The sequence below is a fragment of the Pteronotus mesoamericanus genome, unplaced genomic scaffold (assembly GCF_021234165.1).
Source record: "Pteronotus mesoamericanus isolate MK-2021 breed Mesoamerican mustached bat unplaced genomic scaffold, CSHL_Meso_final contig_730, whole genome shotgun sequence".
NCBI classification, from domain to species: Eukaryota; Metazoa; Chordata; class Mammalia; order Chiroptera; family Mormoopidae; genus Pteronotus; species Pteronotus mesoamericanus.
In genome coordinates, this window is record NW_026555246.1 from 134,322 (window position 1) to 153,693 (window position 19,372).

At 54.5% G+C, this 19,372-nt stretch overlaps 2 protein-coding genes across 2 annotated transcripts in view; both read left to right on the forward strand.

The window, feature by feature from the left end:
- The window catches only part of MYO1F (myosin IF), a 30,547-nt gene extending 20,333 nt beyond the window's left edge, over positions 1 to 10,214 (forward strand). The window contains exons 17-28 of the mRNA XM_054583331.1: positions 358 to 464; positions 823 to 921; positions 1,017 to 1,161; positions 5,648 to 5,762; positions 5,856 to 6,025; positions 6,668 to 6,813; positions 7,186 to 7,332; positions 7,477 to 7,625; positions 8,026 to 8,109; positions 8,694 to 8,889; positions 8,977 to 9,146; positions 9,816 to 10,214. Coding sequence (XP_054439306.1) covers positions 358 to 464; positions 823 to 921; positions 1,017 to 1,161; positions 5,648 to 5,762; positions 5,856 to 6,025; positions 6,668 to 6,813; positions 7,186 to 7,332; positions 7,477 to 7,625; positions 8,026 to 8,109; positions 8,694 to 8,889; positions 8,977 to 9,146; positions 9,816 to 9,892 — 1,605 coding nt within the window. The 3' untranslated portion in view covers positions 9,893 to 10,214. The remainder of the gene's footprint in view (positions 1 to 357; positions 465 to 822; positions 922 to 1,016; positions 1,162 to 5,647; positions 5,763 to 5,855; positions 6,026 to 6,667; positions 6,814 to 7,185; positions 7,333 to 7,476; positions 7,626 to 8,025; positions 8,110 to 8,693; positions 8,890 to 8,976; positions 9,147 to 9,815) is intronic.
- A 3,576-nt stretch (positions 10,215 to 13,790) lies between these two features.
- On the forward strand, positions 13,791 to 18,541 carry ZNF414 (zinc finger protein 414). Its single transcript, XM_054583324.1, has 8 exons — positions 13,791 to 13,909; positions 14,629 to 14,941; positions 15,233 to 15,340; positions 15,455 to 15,560; positions 16,089 to 16,432; positions 16,514 to 16,564; positions 18,185 to 18,364; positions 18,468 to 18,541. Exons 1-8 carry the CDS (start codon positions 13,907 to 13,909, stop codon positions 18,539 to 18,541), a joined length of 1,179 nt encoding a protein of 392 aa, XP_054439299.1. The 5' UTR covers positions 13,791 to 13,906.
- The last annotated feature ends 831 nt before the right edge of the window (positions 18,542 to 19,372 follow it).

The following is a 19,372-nucleotide window of genomic DNA, read 5'->3' on the forward strand; positions in this document are numbered from 1 at the left end:
CCGGCCCAGCCACTGCCCGCTCCCCCAGCCCCTGCCACCCACCATCTACTTTCGGTCTCTATGAATCCAGCTCCTCTAGGGACTAAAACGCACAAACCAAGGCTGGCCTCTCAGGCGCACACACACACGAGATTCTCTACTTCCAAAGTACTGATCCTCAAAGGGAAGGCAGGAATGTTCCAGGGGACGTGTTTTCCCGAGGCCGCAGTTACTCCATACACGGACGTTTGCCCGCCCCCCAGCCCCCTCACCACCCACAGTGCGGCTCCATCTCTTGGGTCTGTATCCGGGGTAGGAGGGGGAATGGGCCAGAGGGTCCCATCTGTTCACCAACCCCCTGCCTTCTCCCCTCCTCAGAAACAAGCCAATGACCTGGTGGCCACACTGAAGAAGTGTACACCCCACTACATCCGCTGCATCAAACCCAACGAGACCAAGAGGCCCCGTGACTGGGAGGAGAGCAGGTGATCCCCAGCCTGGCCTGGCAGCGGCTTGACCAATCCACACTGCCTGTCCCCTGACTCACCCTCCCTCCAGAACCCTCTGGGGTCACGTGACACCGCAGGCTGACCCCCTAGGACCAATGCAAAGCCCCTCAGGGCCTCATGGCCGAGGGACTAGCACAGTGGCCGGTCCTGCAGTCTGGGACGGGCCCCGGGATCAACATGGACCCTTCCCGAACCCCAGGTCCCCACCTCACAGAACCAACTTGCTGAACCCCCTGCCCCAGACCCCAGGCCCCAGGCTGCCTCCAGCAGACCCCCTCCCGCTCCTAGGACTGATGAGGCCCCCAGCATGGGACTCAGGCTGCCTTCCCTCCAGGGTCAAGCACCAGGTGGAGTACCTGGGCCTGAAGGAGAACATCCGGGTACGCCGGGCAGGCTTCGCCTACCGCCGCCAGTTCGCCAAGTTTCTGCAGAGGTGAGGCTCCCTGCCGCCCCTGGCCCTGCTGCCACCTGTGGAGCGCTGGCCAGCTGAGCCGTCTGCTCAAACCCTCCTACACTGCCTGCCACCAGGTACGCCATTCTGACCCCTGAGACGTGGCCACACTGGCGCGGGGACGAGCGTCAGGGGGTCCAGCACCTGCTGCGGGCAGTCAACATGGATCAGGACCAGTACCAGATGGGGAGCACCAAGGTCTTCGTCAAGAACCCCGAGTCAGTAAGTGTGTGTGTGAGACAGGCAGGCGGACAAGACTCCGGGTCACTTGCATGGGCTCGAGTCCTGCTCTCCAGGCCACTGCGGGACCTCGGACATGTCTCCTCACCCTTCCGAGTCTGTTTCTCCATTTGGAAAGCAGGGAGGGTGACGGCCGCCATGCAGGCCTGGGGTTAGGGCTAGACAGAGCAGGAAGTCCACTGCTCCGTGTCCGGCACGTCGCAGGCGAGCAGAAAATCCTGCGTTAGCTGGGCAGTCTTTGGTGGCCGGGCAGCAGGGGGAGATGCACGTGGCCGCCTGTGGTGACAGGCCCCTTGGAAAGAATAAGGACCCGCGGCTTACCCAGAATGTCCTTCTGTCCCTTGTTTCCTTTCTTTCTTTCTTTCCTTCCTTCTTCAGCTCCTCCTTTCTCTCCTTTCCCCTGTCTTGTTCCCTTTCCTCTTGTCTTTCTTCACTCCTTCATCCACGAACACGTTGTGTCGCTGGGCCTGAGCTGTGTCAAAGCAGCCATTTTACTGCGCAAGGCCAGCCTCGGGCTCTGCTTCATCAAAGACAAGCCTGGCTGTGGGAACAACCCCTCCAGGGACCTTTTAGCAAGAGGCTGGCACGCCACCCACTTTCTGCTGCCTCTGATTTCAGGGAAAAACAAACACAGCCATGATGAGCACCATGTCCTGGGGACCTCTTGTGGGCCCCAGTGGCGATAGTGAACAATGCTCTATCATATATGCGACAGACAGTTGCTAAGAGAGTAGATCTTCAATGTTCTCACCACACAGAAGAAACAGTAACAACTTGGGAGTGTTAGCTGACCTGTGGTGGCCATTGTTTTGCAATACATATATATGTATCAAATCAACTCATGTACACTTTAAATTTCCACAGGATTATGTACCAATTATGCCTCAGTAAAGCTGAAGGAAGGTTTTTTTTAATTCCATCTTTATTGTATTTTTTTTTTCATTACCATTTAGTCCCCTTACATCCCCCTCCCCCTAGCAGAGGAAAGTTTTTTTAAAAAAAAACAATGACATCTAACAAAAACCAGGGCTCAGAATCACCTAAGGGCTTGCTTGGGCCCCTGCTTCTACTTGGGGCTGAAAAGCAAATAGGGAGGTGACCACCTCCACAGGTTTAATTCTCTAGACTCTCAGGTGGATCCTGCTCCCCCAGCGCGGCACAGGCTGGAAGAGCAGGGAAAGGTGTGCTGGGGAAGGGCCATGGCGGGGCCAGCCGGTGCCTCAGCACCTGCATGATCATGGCACTCGCTCTGCTGGTACCTTGGGGAATGGAGGAAGACAACCAGGAGGTTGTTGCCATGACTCCCTTGACATTAGTGTACTTACAAGGAACCATTCTCTCCCAAACCAAAAACGGCACAGAGGGGTAGACACTCTTAAGATTTCACAACTGCAAAAATAGTCTGTCTTGGGAGGTTGGAAATCATTTTTTTAAATTTATTTTTAGAGAGAGGAGAAGGGAGAGAGAAAGAGAGGGAGAGAAACATCGATGTGTGAGAGAAGCATTGACTGGCTGCCTCTCTCACGCCCCCATTGAGGGACCCGGCCCAAAGCCCAGCATGTGCCCTGACTGGGAGTTGAACCCATGGCCTTTTGATTTGCAGGACAACACCCAACCCACAGAGGCACACCAGCCAGGGGGGGAGGTTGGAAATCTTTGTCCCGACATTTTTCTGCATCTACCTCCTAAAACTTTTCCCTATGGATGCACTCTGCTCCAAAAAAACAAAAAGTCTGGAATTACATTCAAAGTAGATATTGTTACTAATAGAAACTTACCACAAACCAAAATTGTCCATGGCTAAAACCACGCCTGAAACCACTCGTTTTGTAAGATAAGCAAAAATGGAGCCAGTTGGGCATCATCCCACAAAGCGAAGGATCACCGGTTCAATTCCCAGTTGGGGCACATGCCTGGGTTGCAGGTTCAGTCCCCAGTCAGGGTGTGTATGAGAGGCAACCAATTGATATTTCTCTCTCACATTGATGTTTCTCTCCCTCTCTTCCTCCCTTCCCCTCTCTCTAAAAAAGAAAGGAAGAAAATCTTTAAAGAAAAAAAAAATAGAAAGAAGGAGGGGGAAAAAAATAGAAGGATCCACAGGAGAAAAGAGTATCCATCTCGTTGGTTACTTGCAGACTATAAAATCTGACTCTGAAAGGAAGAGATACTATTGACACTGGGGAAAACAGACAAAATAAAGCTAGCACTGGCTAAAACTATAGAAGGGCAAATTTTGACAAAAATTGCAGTCTGCATATTTCGAGACTACAATTTAAATAATGAAATTCACAAAGGTAAAAATTTGCTCAGAAATATTTATAACAGAAAAGAAAGACTGAAAAATATGTACAGGAAATACAAGTGATCCTGATGAGAAAATTCTCAGTAAAATGAAAATAGCTTTACGGTGCTATATCAAAAACTGGTCAAGGAAGTAAATGAACCTAATGGAGTTGGAGCCTCTCTCAACCACAAATGCACTTATGTTGAGACGATTCTGAATCGGCTCGTTTCTTATAAATATGAACACAAAATACATCCCTGGACGTGTTATACACCCATTGGCCTTCACTGCCCATCATCCCAGCTGTAGTCATTTCCTGTGGCTACTGTAACCAGGTTGCACAGACTGGATGGCTTACCCCAACAGAAACTTATTTTCTCACACTTCTGGAGACTAGAAATCCAAAATCAAGGTGTCACAGGGCCATGCTTCCTCTGAGGACTCTGGGGAAGGACTCTCCCTTGTCTTTCCCTGCCTTTGGTGGTTGGCAGGGGTCCTTGGCACTCCTAGGTTAGTATTCATTGCATTAGGACCCATCACTGCAATCTCTGCCTGTTTTCACATGGCCTTCTCTTCTCTGTGTGTCTGGGCCCAAATTTCCCTCTTCTTATAAGGAAACCAGTCGTATTGGATTTCGGGCCCACCCTGCTCCAGAATGATCTCACTTTAACATGATTACATCTGCAAAGACCCTCTTTCCAGAGGAGGGCACATTCACAGGTTCTGGGTGGACGCGAACCCAATCCACCAGGATAAGCTCTGATTTGGGCCCTGCCTCAGCGCCCTTAGGCAACACGTACCGTTGCCATCTTGAACTGCATGGAGATGCATTTTGAACTCTGTAGACAGGAAGGCCTATTTCCCAAACTGAAAACAAATCCTCTTTACTGGGCAGAAACCATGGGGTTTGTGACAGTTGTCCTGTCTTCCCTGAAAGGCTAAGGGGAAAAGGTTCCTAGTTGACTGAGTCACTCCCAGTTCTGAAGGCTGGTCTCCCCTTATTCATACCTCCCCCTTCAGCAAACCATAGGATGCACTTACGTGCCCTCCAGACAGCCCATGTGAGGCATTACTTGGACACACTTTGCACACAGACCCACCAACCATAGAATATTAGAGAAACAAAAGAATACATATGTAAACCACTCGATTCCCTGCAACATATGAAACTGCACTGTTGGGGTTTTTTCCTGGTGAGAAGACTCCCCACCTCTTATGAACAGTTATAAATGCCCACAGCTTTAAAAATCCTCCAAGGTAGTTTAAAGTGCATGTGAACCAAGCGATGGATGCTTGTGTGTTTAAGAAATCCCTCTGAGTGAAAGGTTAATTATGTTCCTAAATAAAGTTCAATTTTATTTTCGTATTTCCCATCTTCACTGACAATGCTGTCCTTCTCATCACTAAATGTATATTTGAATTAGGATGTTTGCAAACCGTCTGTCCTATTCCATTTGATTGTTCTAGTCCTTGACCAGGACCCCGTTGTTTTTATTACTGTAGATTTATAGCTTTTCATATCTGGTGGCTTCCTCTCCTTGATATTATTCCTTTGATTATTCCAAATAACAGACATCTTTCATGGCATTTCCACTCTGACTTGGTCAAATATAATTTATTCCCCAAGCCCACTCTGGTCCAAGACCCTCAAAACTCAAAAGCCTGCCTTGTGCAAAAGCTTCCTTTCCCAGACCGCCACGGACGGCCGTGCAGGTTGTTCACTACACACCCACAGGGCCACCAGGCCCATCAAAGCTCTATACATCACGTGCTCGCACTTACAGTGTTTCATTTTCCTAAAACGCATGTTGATTCCCATGCTCTAACAGCTCTGAGGTTGAGGTGCACCTCACATGAAAGGCGCGGCCCAGCGTAGCTGGCGGTGTTGGAAACGGTGGCCGTGTGCTGTTTCTCCTGCAAGACCACACCGCTGTGGTGAAAGGCAGGGCTGGAACCGGAACCCGACCAGACGAGCTGTTTATAGTTTGATGCAGGGGCTTGTGCCACATATTGGGAGGGGATCCTGGGTCACGTCATTTGGATGAAGAATTTTTCGACCATAACGTGATGGCATGTGTGCAGATGCCCCCGAGCAAGAGCATGTGGGTGGGGTAGGCTCAGGGGAAACTGGAGACTGGGGCCCTGGGGAGACACCGGGACCCACCACGCCTCCCTCTCGCCTAGCTCTTCCTTCTCGAGGAGATGCGAGAGCGCAAGTTTGACGGCTTTGCCCGCACCATCCAGAAGGCCTGGCGGCGCCACGTGGCAATCCGGAAGTATGAAGAGATGCGAGAGGAAGGTGAGAGGCTGCAGGCGGGAGGCTCAGGGTGAAGACAGATGGACCTGGAAGAGCCAGGCCACAACCTCTGCCCCCTATCCTGTGTCCCCACAGCTTCCAATATCCTGCTGAACAAGAAGGAGCGGAGACGAAATAGCATCAATCGGAACTTTGTCGGGGACTACCTGGGACTGGAGGAGCGGCCAGAGCTGCGTCAGTTCTTAGGCAAGAGGGAGCGCGTCGACTTCGCGGACTCAGTCACCAAGTACGACCGCCGCTTCAAGGTGAGGCACCAGCGAGTGGGTGTGTCCAGAACCCTGGCTCCAGCCTGGCACCCCCCACCAGAGGCACACCCTCACCTGGCTCAGATACACCTGTCCACGGGTATATAGTCATCTAGCCCAGTATACCTGTCCCATCACAGGTATGCCCTCACCTGACTGGGACACACCTGCCCATACGCATATGCTCAACTAACGTAGATACATCTGTCCATCAAATATGCCCTTATGAAGCCTCAACACACCTGTCCATCAGATGCCTCTTCATCTAGCCAGACACCTCTGTCCACCCAGAAGCCTTAACCATGGGGCCACCCCCACTTATCCCGAACACATCTATCCATTAAGTGCACACACCTTCACCCAGCCCAGATAGACCTGTGCATAGGTACTCTCACCTGGCGTGGCCACCCATGACCAGCGGGTATAATTTCACCAATCCTGTACCTGTTCACTGACCCAGACATCCCCTTCTAGCCCATTTACCCTTAATTAACTTCCTATTTACTATAGAAGACAATCACTCATACACCTTCACAAGGGACACCCTCATCCACCTGACCTGCCAGGGCCACCCCCAGCCTGAAGCTGATCCCCATGCCCAGGGCTCCTGCCATCAGCCTCTCTGGTACTGCATCCTCACAGCCTATCAAGAGGGACTTGATCCTGACGCCCAGATGTGTATATGTGATTGGGCGGGAGAAGGTGAAGAAGGGACCTGAGAAGGGCCAGGTGCGTGAGGTCCTGAAGAAGAAGCTGGAGATCCAGGCCCTGAGGGGAGTTTCCCTCAGGTGAGGCCAGATGCTCGCCTGCCCCACGGTCACTCTCACCTGCCCCCTTGTCATCATCAGCTGTCCTCATACATGTTACCTCATCTGTTACCCTGACCATCTTACCTGTTGTCATGCATATAACTCTCTCTTGGTCCTACCTGTCACCTTCGCCTGCCCCCACACTCATGATCCTTATCTGCCAACAGCACCTGTCCCCTCACCTGGCCCTGTTCTATTATTACCACCTTGTCCCGCTCCTTGCCACTTCTCCCCTTTTCCCCCACCTGTGTAACTCCTCACTTGCCCCTCTCCGGTTATATCTCATATGTCAGTCCTTCTGTCGCCCTCACCTGTCACTATCACCTGCCTTTCCTTCTGCCCCTCCCCCAGCACGCGGCAGGACGACTTCTTCATCCTCCAAGAAGACACGGCCGACAGCTTCCTGGAAAGCATGTTCAAGACCGAGTTCGTCAGCCTCCTGTGCAAGCGCTTCGAGGAGGCAGCGCGGAGACCCCTGCCCCTCACCTTCAGCGACACGTACGGCCCTCCCTCCACCATCCTCCTCGAGCTAGTCTAGGCACAGCACGCCCCTCCCAACCCACGGGCTGAGCAAGGATGGGGTGGGGAGGTGAACTCCCGCTTGGGAGGCGGCGCCCACTCAGCTCCCTCCTCTCTCCACAGACTACAGTTCCGGGTGAAAAAGGAGGGCTGGGGCGGAGGTGGCACCCGCAGCGTCACTTTCTCGCGTGGCTCCGGCGACGTGGCGGTGCTCAAGGCTAGCGGCCGGGCCCTCACTGTCAGCGTGGGTGACGGACTGCCCAAAAGCTCCAGTGAGTCTGTGCAGAAGCGGTGTGGGGGCGCAGCCAAAGTGGCGGGGCCAGCGAGGGACCAATCAATGCTTAAAGGGTGGAGCCAGGGAGGCTGGCCAAGAGTGGGTGAGAGCCATGGAGGGGCGGGTCTAGAGGGATTCAGAGGGGACCAATGACTGGTCGAGAAACACAAAGGGGGCGTGGCCAAAAGAGGCAGCCATTGAGTCGGTCAAACGAGGGGGTGGGCCCAGGGAGCCCCTGAGAGGTGAGTCCTGGAGGAGAGAGGTCAGTCACTGGGCGGAGCTAGCGAGACTGGGGTGGGGGACTAAGCCAAAATGGACTGCACTTGAGGAGGGGCCAAGAGCCTGGTATGGTCTGGCCACCACTGAAATCCCTACATCCTTTCCCCTTTCCTTTCCAGAGCCTACACGGAAAGGAGTGGCCCAAGGAAAACCTCGAAGGTCGGCTCAGGCCCCTTTCCGGGCAGCCTCCGGACCCCCCCGGGGTGAGGAGACGCTCCCCCTAAGGGTCTTCCCTTGCTTCTTGTGGGCTCCACGACCTAAGCCAGAGTTCCTGTCAGCAGATCTAACAAGCAGAGTTGACCCTTCTCTTCTCTGTCCAGAGCCCTCCACAGCTCCCCATCTCCCACAGAGCAAAGGCTAAGCTGGGTTTGGTATTCAAAGCCCTTCAGAATCCGACCCACGCTATAGCCTCTGACCTCTCCTCTCATCTTACACTCTTGTCATGCAAGCTACATCTTATGTTGCCCAGTTATCAAATTTGTTCCTACCTCCAGGCCTTTGATGGGGCTGTTCACTCTGCCTGTCTCCCATATTCCCACTGCACTTGAGCTCCTATTCACAAGACTCACCCAAAAAAGCCCTTCTATAGAAGGGGGTGGGAGGAATCTTACCCCTGCAGAGCCTTTCTCTGGTCCCTCCTGGCCCTGGTTCCCTCCCTCCAGCCAGTCGCCATACTGGATGGAGTGTGGCTGCTTCCTCCCTCAGACTGGGAACTTGGGAGTCAAATCCTCCCCCAGTACTCCTAGCAGCACCCTAATGAATGTCTCCATTCTTGCTCCCACCGCAGGTCTGCACCACAATGGGGTGCCCCCCTCTGCCAGAGGGGGCCCCCTGCCCCTGGAGATCACATCTGGAGGGGGCTCTCATCGGCCTCCCCAAGGACCTCCATCTTCAGCCCTGCGGGCCAGCCGACGACCCAGGGCGCGACCCCCCTCGGAGCACAACACAGAATTCCTCAACGTGCCTGATCAGGGAGTGGCCGGGTAGGTGGGGTGGGAGGGCAGCCCCAGGAGGCGAGCGGGCAGTGGGGCAGTCCCTAGGGCTACAAGGAACAACCCCTGTGCCCACAGCATGCAGAGGAAGCGCAGCGTCGGGCAGCGGCCTGTGCCCGGTGTGGGCCGGCCCAAGCCCCAGCCTCGGGTGCATGGCCCGCGGTGCCGGGCACTGTACCAGTATGTGGGCCAAGATGTGGATGAGCTGAGCTTCAACGTGAATGAAGTCATTGAGATCCTCATGGAAGGTATGTGTGCTGGGACAGAGGTGGGGGAAGTCAGAACCCCGAGACAACCAGACAGCCCCCATTACCACATGCCCATCCAGTGGGAGAACAGAGGTTGCCAGCAAGCTTTCAGGCCCAGCCAGAGATACCCTCTGCCAAGCCAGTGGCAGCATAAGCTCGAGGCCTTGGGTGGAGGCCACCTGGGAGCCTTGGCCTCAGTGCATCACACCTGGTACCCCATTTGTGTTACCTGGCAAATACAGGGCTAACAGTAGAACCTCAGAGACCCCTTGTGAGTAGGAAATGGCCCGTGTCTGGATGGCCCAGGCCCCTTCCTTCCTAAGTCCCCTGGTTAGAAGGGGACTGGGACCCTACAGAACCCTTTGCATGTAGGTGGGGAAGCCTCACGGAGGTCATTCCTGGGTCCACCATAGGGATTGAGGGGAGAAGCCTATGGGAGGAGATGATGAGGGAACAGTAAACGCAAAGTCCAGAAAATGATGGAGTGTGAGCCAGTGACAAGACCGTGTGGTCATCCCTGTCCCCCTCCCTCCTTCCTCTGTCACTCTGTTTTCAGCCTCCGCCTTATGCCAGGCCCGTGGACATGAGTAAGGCAGACAGTGAGCTAGCCAGCCTGAAGGTTTCCACTGGGGCAGGCTGGGCAGGGCCTCATACTCTCTTCTCTCCCAGATTCCTCGGGCTGGTGGAAAGGCCGGCTGCATGGCCAGGAGGGCCTCTTCCCTGGAAACTATGTGGAGAAGATCTGAGCTGGCGGCCCAGGACACTGTCCTTCTGCCGGCCAGGGAGACAGACCCTGCTGGCAGGGGTCTCGTTTCCCTTGCTGCATTAGCCAGCAGGTCCAGTCCTGCGGCCGCCAGCCCACCCCAGGCCCTGATGGGTCTAAGGGTCACCAGTGCAGCCACGCCTGGGCCCTGGCCTCCCATATCACACCTGTTTCCTCCTGTGTCACACAGGGCTAATAGCAGAGCCTACCTCCCAGCTGCTTTTTATGAAATGAGTCGTGTCCTCTCAGCACAGGGCAAAGTGGGGAGGCCTTGACAAGCGTGACCTCTCTCCTGTTCTCTTTGCTGAGGCAATAAATGTTTGTTTGGTATAAATACGAACTGAGTGCCAGACTTCTCAGAACCCTGTGACATAGGAACAGTAAATGCACTGATTTACAGGTGGAAAAAAAAAAAAAATGAAGGCTCAGGGGTTGAGTCATTTGCCCAAATTCCCCAGAGCCAAGCCTTAAAAATCTTCAGTCTGTCCACTTACCAGCTTCCAGAGCTGCTTCCCAGCTTTCCTACAGAAAATGGTCGGGTGGTCCTGTCAGATCTGAATCTACAGCCTCCAAACCTATCTGGGGCCTGAATGGACCCTGAAGAAGGAGGAAGATCCCATATGGCCCCCTATCCCATGTCTGTGCCTTCTTAGCCCTCACTCACCTGGGGTCAGGACTTGTATGACATTCCAAGGCCATGGCCTTCTGCACTTATGGTCACAGGTGAAGGAAGCAATCTGGTTACTGGGCTCCCCAGCTGTCTTCAGACCCATGCTGAAGTCTGAGTCTTTGAGTCTTTGAGAACTCCATGCATGTGTAGCTGGAACCAGCTGGGAGTCCTGCCGTGGACTGAGCCTAAGGATCCTGGCTCTCCAGATGGACACCTCCTCTGTGCTCAGCTCCTCAAAGAGCAGCCAGTCTGGGAGACTGGTGGGGTCAGAACTGAGCCAGAGAAGGGACGGGGGCTGACTGGCCAGATGAGCCTTTTGCAGGATCCACACATTCTTCTGCACCTACCTGGGGAAGCTGAGTGTGGCTGGGGGGAAAAAAAAAAAAGCCCAAGATTGCAACTGGGTCTCAACAGCCCTTTTACTAGCCAGCCGTTCTACAAAAGCATTTAGCCAGTTGTTTGAATGTCTCTAGTTCCTTCCATCTCTGATCTCCCTCTTTCCAACCACCATTGTGCACATCTCTTGCTGCGAGACTTGACCTGTGAGGACAGACCAAGTGAAGGACAACCCACACGAGCCATTGACTTCATCAGCTGGGCATTTCCTGATGCTGAGAGGAAATCAGGGCTTCGTCTCCCTTTTCTGCCCCAAACTCACCCTGCAGGCTGCTTCCACTCCCAGTACTTTGGGGTACAGCCTTTTGGCCCCACTTCCACTATGGCAGGCACCACTCATGTAGGAAGTAGCACCTTCTGGATGGGATGGATGGATGAGGATTGGGTGGCACAGGGAGTATAAAGAAGGGAGTGGGTTTAACATATTCTAATAGCTTCTCACATCTAAGTTACACCATCTGTAAACCTGTCAGCTTGGCCCCACCCACACAGCCCACATCCTGTTTACTCTTTTACAAAATTTCTTAAGTCCAGCCCCGCCTTTCCCTTCTTTGGGTCCCTGTCCTTTCTGAGTCCTCACCCAACCCTTCCCCAGATTGCACCAATCTCCCCTGCACACACGCCCCTCCACCCGGCATCAAAATGATCTGTTTTTGAAGTTTTTAACTGCATTAAAGATAAACAAAAGCTTTAAAATTCAAATTGCACAAAAGTTTGAAAAATCTGCCTCTCCCTCCCTCAAAATGTTGACGGGAAAGACCTGGTTCTTCTTGCTGGAGCATGTAAAGAATTACATATCAGCAAATCATCCCTCAGAAGAAAAGTCTGGAGCTCGGGACAGGCAGGCCTCTCGCAGTTCCCAGCAGCATCATCTGTGTCGCCGTGATTTCCAGTTCTTAATCCAATCCTATGTGGCACCTTCTCATGGCCCAGCAGGAAGAGTCCTTTCTCCCCTTTCCTTCCCCCATGGTCTTCGCATTGTTCCCCCGCGGCGTGGAGCGAACCACCTGCAAGCTCTCATGCACAGCGCTGTAACTGTGGGAGCTGCCTGCCCATTGCATCCTGGGTTAAAAGTATGCCAACCCTCCTGGTTAACCTTGCTGATATGCGAAGTGACCATCTTTGCATATGAGGAATGAAGCTATCCAGCTGTTATTGATGTGCAAAATGACTCCCAATGGCCCTGCTCCATCAGGTATGAAGCTGGCCTGTTATTGATCTGCCAAGTAACTCAATGGCCCTGCTCCTTGTCTCCCCTCCTTCATGGCGGCCCACCTTGTGGGGTGGGTGGAAGGATATATTGTATTTTTCTTGGACACCCCAAGTTCTGGACCCCATTACAAATCCCCCCTTTGGGGGGCCCTGGCTGTACCCTGTTATAAAAAGTCCTTTTTCCCCTCCTCAATTTTTAAATGTCTCCTTCTAATGGTACTCTCCGAATATAAAAGCCCATACATACATCACATGTACACAAGTGGAATTACAGCTGTATACGTAAGTGTACATTGCACATAGTCTACCCTTGCCTAGAACTCAACAGACACCTCTTGAATGGTTAAATAATGTATTATAGAGCTCTGATATCAAAGATCCACTTCATTGTCCCCCAATAGCCCATTTTCCAAAGGACTGCCAGGGATCAGATGGCGTACCTCCCTCTGCTGAAAATTCATCTGTGTCTAGAATATGAAACCACAGTCCTCTCTCCATAGTTCACAAGGCCCTGCAAGACCCTCCCTGCACCATCTTCACTTTCTGACCTCCACACCCTGCCTCTGCTCTGGCATCCTGATCTCGCCGTTCCTTGAAAAAGACAAACCTGTCCCTTCCCACCTCAGGACATTCACACCAGCTACCTACCCACTCTTTCCAGAGCGCTCTGCTCCCCTCATCGTGCATTGGCTCATGCCTTCCTATCAGGCAACAGCTCAGAAGTCACCTCACAGAGAGGTTTCCCTGACCCAGCACTATCAGGTCCTTCTGGGTTGGTTTTTTTTTTCCCCTTTGTAGCACTTAATAAAAACTAAAACCATTTTCTGCATTTGTTGTTGTCTTGTTTCCCCATTTTAAAATGCAAGTGGCCTTTGGGGGCAGGGATGTTTGTCGGTACTGTTCATCTCTTGAGCTCGCAGAACCTAGCACACAGCAGGTTGGATAGGTGACTCATTCCACACTGGGACACCCAGTAACATCCTCCTGGAAACACACCTCTCCTGAGAGCTTGCTTCCCACCCTTAGCTATTACAAAAGACCCACTCCCAATTTCAGAACTAAGCGCGCTGAAAATTTTGATGACCATTGCCAATTTCCTTCCAAAGAGGCTGCCCAGTGAACATCACCTCTTCTATAAAGAAGAATCGCCTTTCCAGGGCTGGTGACGGAACCGAAGGGGACGAAGATGCCCATTTTGCAGGCGAATGCACAGGCCAGGATAGATTTTAATCCCAGATCTCAGCGCAAGGATTTTTTTTTTTGTTTTTTTTAGATTTTATTACTTTGAGGGAAAAAAAGAGGGAAACATCAATATGCAAGATCGGTTGCCACCGCACGCCCCCTACTGGGGAGCCTGGCCCCCTACTCACGCATGTCCCCTGACCTGGGGGAAAAAAACAGGTGACCTTTCGGTTCGCGGGAGGACGTCCAACACACTGAGCCACACCAGCCTGGGCTCAGGGCACAAACTCTTAAAATGGCCAAGGCCCGCGTATTGCACGTTCACCTGGGAGCAGTTGTACGATTCAAGAAGACCCTAGACCTCGGGCCCCGCCCCCTCGGGGAGCGCCGTGCGCAGAACCGCCCACGCTCTCGCGAGAGCTTGGAGGCGGAAAATGGCGCTGACGTGAGCGCGAGCCCGCGGCCGCCCAGGGAGTCACCACAGCCTCAGCTGGAGCTGCAGGAGCTGCGGGAACAAAAGGCCTAGCCGGGCCGAGGATGGTGAGCGCGGCGCCGGGGGCACGGGAGCGGCGAGCCAGCGGGGACTGGCGGGGAGCGGTCCTGTCGCGCACACACCCTCCGGCTGACCCCGCCCCCACATCCGGGCACTCGCCCCGCCGCCAGTAGTCACTCGGCGAGCGCCCTTCCCCCTACTTCCGGGCCGGGCTCCGACTGGGCCACGCCCACAGGGCTCGGGCTCCGCCCCGACCTATTGCAACCGAGCCGCCAGCGCCTTCAAAGTTCGCCTGCACAGTTCTAGCCCTGAGAGAGTATATGTATGTACTTAGTCCACTTGGGCACTTCCGTCCCCACTGGCATTTTCCTAGCCCTACCCTGTCCAGAGCTCCGCCTTCATGGCCTTTGTCCCTCCCCCTCTCTCTAAGGCGACGCCCCTGCCGCGTAGGGGGCTTCCCATCTTCCCAAGTTGGGGGAGGAGAGGATGCTGCTTTGAAATAGGCAGTTCCTGACAGATGTCCCCTTGTGCGTTTGGAACACTTCCCAGCAAGCTCCTTGCCAGGGGCTGCAGACAAGAAGCAGGAGCTCAATCCATCCTCATCCCCTGCCCTCCCTTGATGGTAACTTCTTAGGGTGGGGGCTGCCTAATGTCTCCGGGGGGCATTCGCTCTTCCAGGAATACACAACGGCCTTGGGGATGGAGGGTTTCCTGGCTGGCCCCAGCAGGCCCGAGAGGGGTTCTCCCCACCTCTTTCTTCCACCAGGAGGAGGAACTCTCTGGGCCTAGCCCAGACATGCTGGTCACTGCAGAGCCCAGCTCCAGTGAGGCCGGCAAGGAAGTGTTGTCCCCGGGTGTGGCTGCTGCAGCCACCTCCTTCTCCATGGGGGAGGAGTCAGGTCCGAAACAGACAGCGACACCCTCAGTGTGGGACCGTGGAGGGCTTGAAGGGGCCCAGCAAGGTACCTCCTCAGCCCCAGACAGTGACCAGCCTGGCCCTGGACCCAGCCTTGGCTCAGCCAGCACAGTCTCCGGGACCAGTGAGGACCTTCGGCCTCCAAGGCGACGCCCACCACCAGGTGACCTGTGATGGGGCCTTCTGTGGGGTCACAGGCCTGGAGTGAGGAGTGCAGAGTATCTGCATAGGTGGGGTTTATCTAGAGAGAATCACCACTTACTGAGCCAGGCCAACTCAGCCCCTGCCCCCTGGCAGCGCAGTCTGATGGAGGAGGCAGATGGTAAAGGCCCCAGTAGGAAACCACAGGGTAATTCTAGCCTGACATGTGCCTCCCTGGGGCAGAGCCCTGGCAAGCGTAGGGGCGGGGCGGGAGGCTAGAAGGATGGGTGACCCCGCTGTGTACATCCTACAGGAAAGCAGATACCCTGCTCTAGCCCTGGCTGCTGCCTCAGTTTCCCCAGCATTCGTGACTTGGCACAGCATCTGCGTACCCACTGCCCACCCACACAGTCCCTGGAAGGTAGGACCAGGGTAGGTGATGGGAGGCAGGTTAGGGTGGAAGGCAGGCAGAGTTCCCAGGCCGACCGTTGGCCGCCCCACCCCACTCCTCTGTCCTCCACCCCCGCCCTGCCAGGCAAGCTGTTCCGCTGTTCGGCCCTGAGCTGCACGGAGACTTTCCCCAGCATGCAGGAGCTGGTGGCCCACGGCAAGCTGCACTACAAACCCAATCGCTACTTCAAGTGAGACCCTGACCACCCAACCTCCTTTGGTCCTTGGTCACCAGGCCCCAGGCAGCTCCTCCTGCTCTTGGTTTGGTAGCCAGGACCTCGGGTCCAGGCCTTTCCATTTAGTAGTCAGGGGGCGGCGGTGGGAGTTGGGTCTGGAAGTGGGTGTCACCTTGGGCAAGCCCGGCCCTTACCTGATCTCTGGAGAGGGTACTACTGCAAGTCCCTTGGACCGGAAGGGGCAGGGCTCACGTGGATATGGCTCCGCCCAGTCTCACCACTTCCTAAAGGGAAAGTGGATCACCTAAGTGAAAATTGAGACCTCATCCTCGTTTTCCCAGGGCTCCCACGCAGAGGGGTCAAGAAGGGTCTTGACCGCAGTAAGGGGGCGCTTGGGGCAAGCTCCTACCCCGCAGGTGGGGGAATCTGATTTGGACTTGGGCTCCCCTACAACGTTCTCGGGGCGGGTCCCCGGGTAGCGAGACCCGACAGGTCCCTCCCTGGTCTCTCAGGAGATCCAGCCTAGCTCTCTGCCTGCCCCAGGTGTGAGAATTGCCTCCTGCGCTTCCGTACGCATCGCTCGCTCTTCAAGCATCTGCATGTTTGTGCCGAGCAAGGGCAGAGCCCAGCCCCACCGCCACCCCCAGCCCTGGACAAGGAGCCAGCAGCGCCCGAACGCCCCCCCGAGTCCGACCCTGCACCGGCGCCCAGCCTGCAGTTTCCGCTTCTTGAGCCCTTCACAACCCCCGCCCCTGCCGCTACTGGGCCCTTCCTGCCCTACTTGAATCCCTCACCCTTTGACCTAAGTCCCCCACGCCTGCGCCCCTTCCTGGCCGCCGCACCTGGGCTGCCAGCCTCCAGTGCCGCTGTGTGGAAGAAGAGTCAAGGTGAGTGTAGTGGTTGTTAGGAGGGTGGGCTGGGCCCTGCCCTTGCCTATTTCTGACCTTGACCCCACCCATTCACCGCAGGTGCAGGTGGCAGTCCTCGCAGACCCCAGGGCGGCTCCGATGCGCCCTCAGGTGCGTGCAGGTGACCACCAGGGCGGGATGTTGAGGGTTTCTGTCCTGCACTCTGCTGGGCTCAGGAGATTGGGTTGGCCAAAAAGCTCGTTCTTTTTTTCCTATAAGATGGCTCTAGTAGCACTTAGTTGTCTTTAACATCATTCAAAACAATTCTGTTAGATTGTATTGTGACAGCTGTCATAGCAGCGTGCGTTTTAAAAAAAACTTATCAAAATTGGTGAATTTTTGTGTAGCCATTTTAACATTGAAGATAGAAGAAAATAAGCAACATTTTCAGCATAATATGCTTTATTATTTCAAGAAAGGTAAAAACGCGACTGAAACACAAAAACAGATTTGTGCAGTGTATGGAGGTGCTGTGACAGATTGAACACGTCAAAAATGGCTTCTGAAGTTTCGTGCTGGAGATTTCTTGCTGGATGATGTTCCATGGTCATGTAGACCAGCTGAAGTTGATAGAGATCAAATCAAGACAGTAATTGAGAACAGTTAACGTCATACCACGCAGGAGATAGCCGACATACTCAAACTATCCAAATCAAGTGTTGAAAACCACTTGCACCAGCGTGGTTATGTTAAGTCAGTTTAATATTTGGGTTCCACATAAGTGAAAAAAATCTTCTTGACCGTATCTCCACACAAAATTCCCTACTTAAACGGAACAAAAAGGTTTCGTTTTTAAAACAAACTGTGACGGGTGGTGAAAAGTGGATACTTAATAATGTGGAATGGATGAGATCATGGGACAAGCGAAATGAACCATTACTAACCACACTAAAGGCCAGTCTTCATCCAAAGATGGTCATATTGTATATATCATGGGATCGGAAGGGAGTCCTCTATTGTAAGCTCCTTCCAGAAAACCAAATGATTAATTCCAGTGAATACTGCTCTCAACTAGACCAAGGGAAAGCAGCACTGGATGAAAAGCGTCCAGAATTAGTTAACAGAAAATACACAATTTTCCATCAGGATACCAGAAGTCCGCATGTTTCTTTGATGACTAAGCACAAATTGTTACAGGTTGGCTGGGAAGCTCTAATTCATCCACTGCGTTGCAACTTCGGGTTTCCACTTATTTCAGTTTTTACAAAATTCTCTTAGTGGAAAAAATGTCAGTTCCCCAGAAGACTGCAAAAGGCTCCTGGAACAGTTCTTTGTTCAAAAAGATAAAATGTTTTGGGAAGATGGAATTATGAAGTTGCCTGAAAGCTGGCAGAAGGTAGTGGAACAAAGCGGTGGATACGTTGCTCAATAAAGTTATTGGTGAAAACGAACTTTTTGGCCAACCCAATACTAGGAGGTAGCAGTGCCAGCCCTGAAATACAGGACTTTTTCCTTAAAAATTGCCATCCCCGCGCCTTCATCAGTGTAAAGCTCGCGCTCTGCAGGGGTTCTGGGGATGAGAATGGGGGGCACAGATGTCAAGTCGAATACCCCCAATCCCAGGGGGAACACACCTGGGGGAAACAGATCAGCCAGGCCAGACCCTCCACACCGCGAGCTGATGGGGAGGTGGGGAAAGGTCCGAAATGCTCTTGCCCATGACCACCGTCCTCGGGGTGGACGGGCCCTCTGGGCTGGGGCCGGGACTGACAGGGGCCCACCTGCCCGCAGGGCATGCGGCCCCAAGCCGCATCTTGTGGGAGCACACGCGTGGCCGCTATTCGTGCATGCAGTGCACCTTCTCCACGGCCTCGCGGCCCGCCATGACCCTACACCTGGAGGACCACCGCCCCATCGCCCCCGCGGCCCCGGCGCCCCGGCAGCCGCGCCCTGAGGCAGCTGCGCCCCGAGGCCCCAGCGGGTAAGGCCTGGGAGCGCTGGGATGGGGAGGAAGAGGGTCCCCAAGGCCAGGGACAGACTGAGGCTCAGGCGCCTCCTCCTCTGCCCTACCCAGACCCGGCCCCACTTGCACCCAAGATGTCGTTGCTGCTCTCTGAAGGGGAGTGTCCAGTTTTCTCGCCGCTCTGAACCCTGCCGCACAGAGGTCATGAGGTCATAGAGGTCATGAGGTGTGGGTAGTTTTGTAATTTTAGGGGGGCCTGAAATGGATGGGGTGGGGAGACAATAAAAGAGGCGCGATGAACTGGCCTGTGCTGTGTCCCTTGCCCTCTGATGCACAGTGGCCGATCTAGCAGTCTTGGATGCCCCCCCAGCTTGGGAGAGGGCAGGCCTCCCGTCCCTGTCCACCTGTATCCCACCTTCCCTGTCTTCTCAACACTGGGACCCAGTCTCCAGCTCAGCACTGTCACTGCCCACTGCCTATCAGGAAGTTTGTTTAAACGGAGAGTCAGCGGGGAAGACGGGCAAGGAATCCTGAGAAAGTGCAGGGGCCCAGCTGCAGCACCAGGGCCCAAAGCCACGAGGGAGGCGGGCGAGGGGATGGAGGGGCTGCCCTGCTCCGCCCCGCCCCCGTGCGCCCCCCTCCCCAGCTCTGAGGAGGAGGGTGGGTCCCTGCCCTCCCCCGCCCCCTTCCTGGTCCCGTTCTTCCCTTTCTTGGAGGGAAGTCGGGCCTGGGCCAGGGGTTCAGACTCAGGCCAGGGTTCAAACTCGGGCCAGGCTGCCGCGGAGCCCTGCCGTCACCAGAGCTTTGCGGGCCAAGCCTGCCGGGTATGGGAGCCCCGAGTGTTGCTGGCTTCCAGCCCCGTGGTGGGCCGGCCCAGGCCTCGCCCTCTGCCCTTCCTGGAGCACCTGAAGCAACAACTGCCCTTCCCCCCCAGTCTGAACACCCCTGTAAACGACTCTCCTCTGCTTGTGCCCCTCCCCTTCCTATAACCTTCGGTGGCTCCCCACAGCATTCCA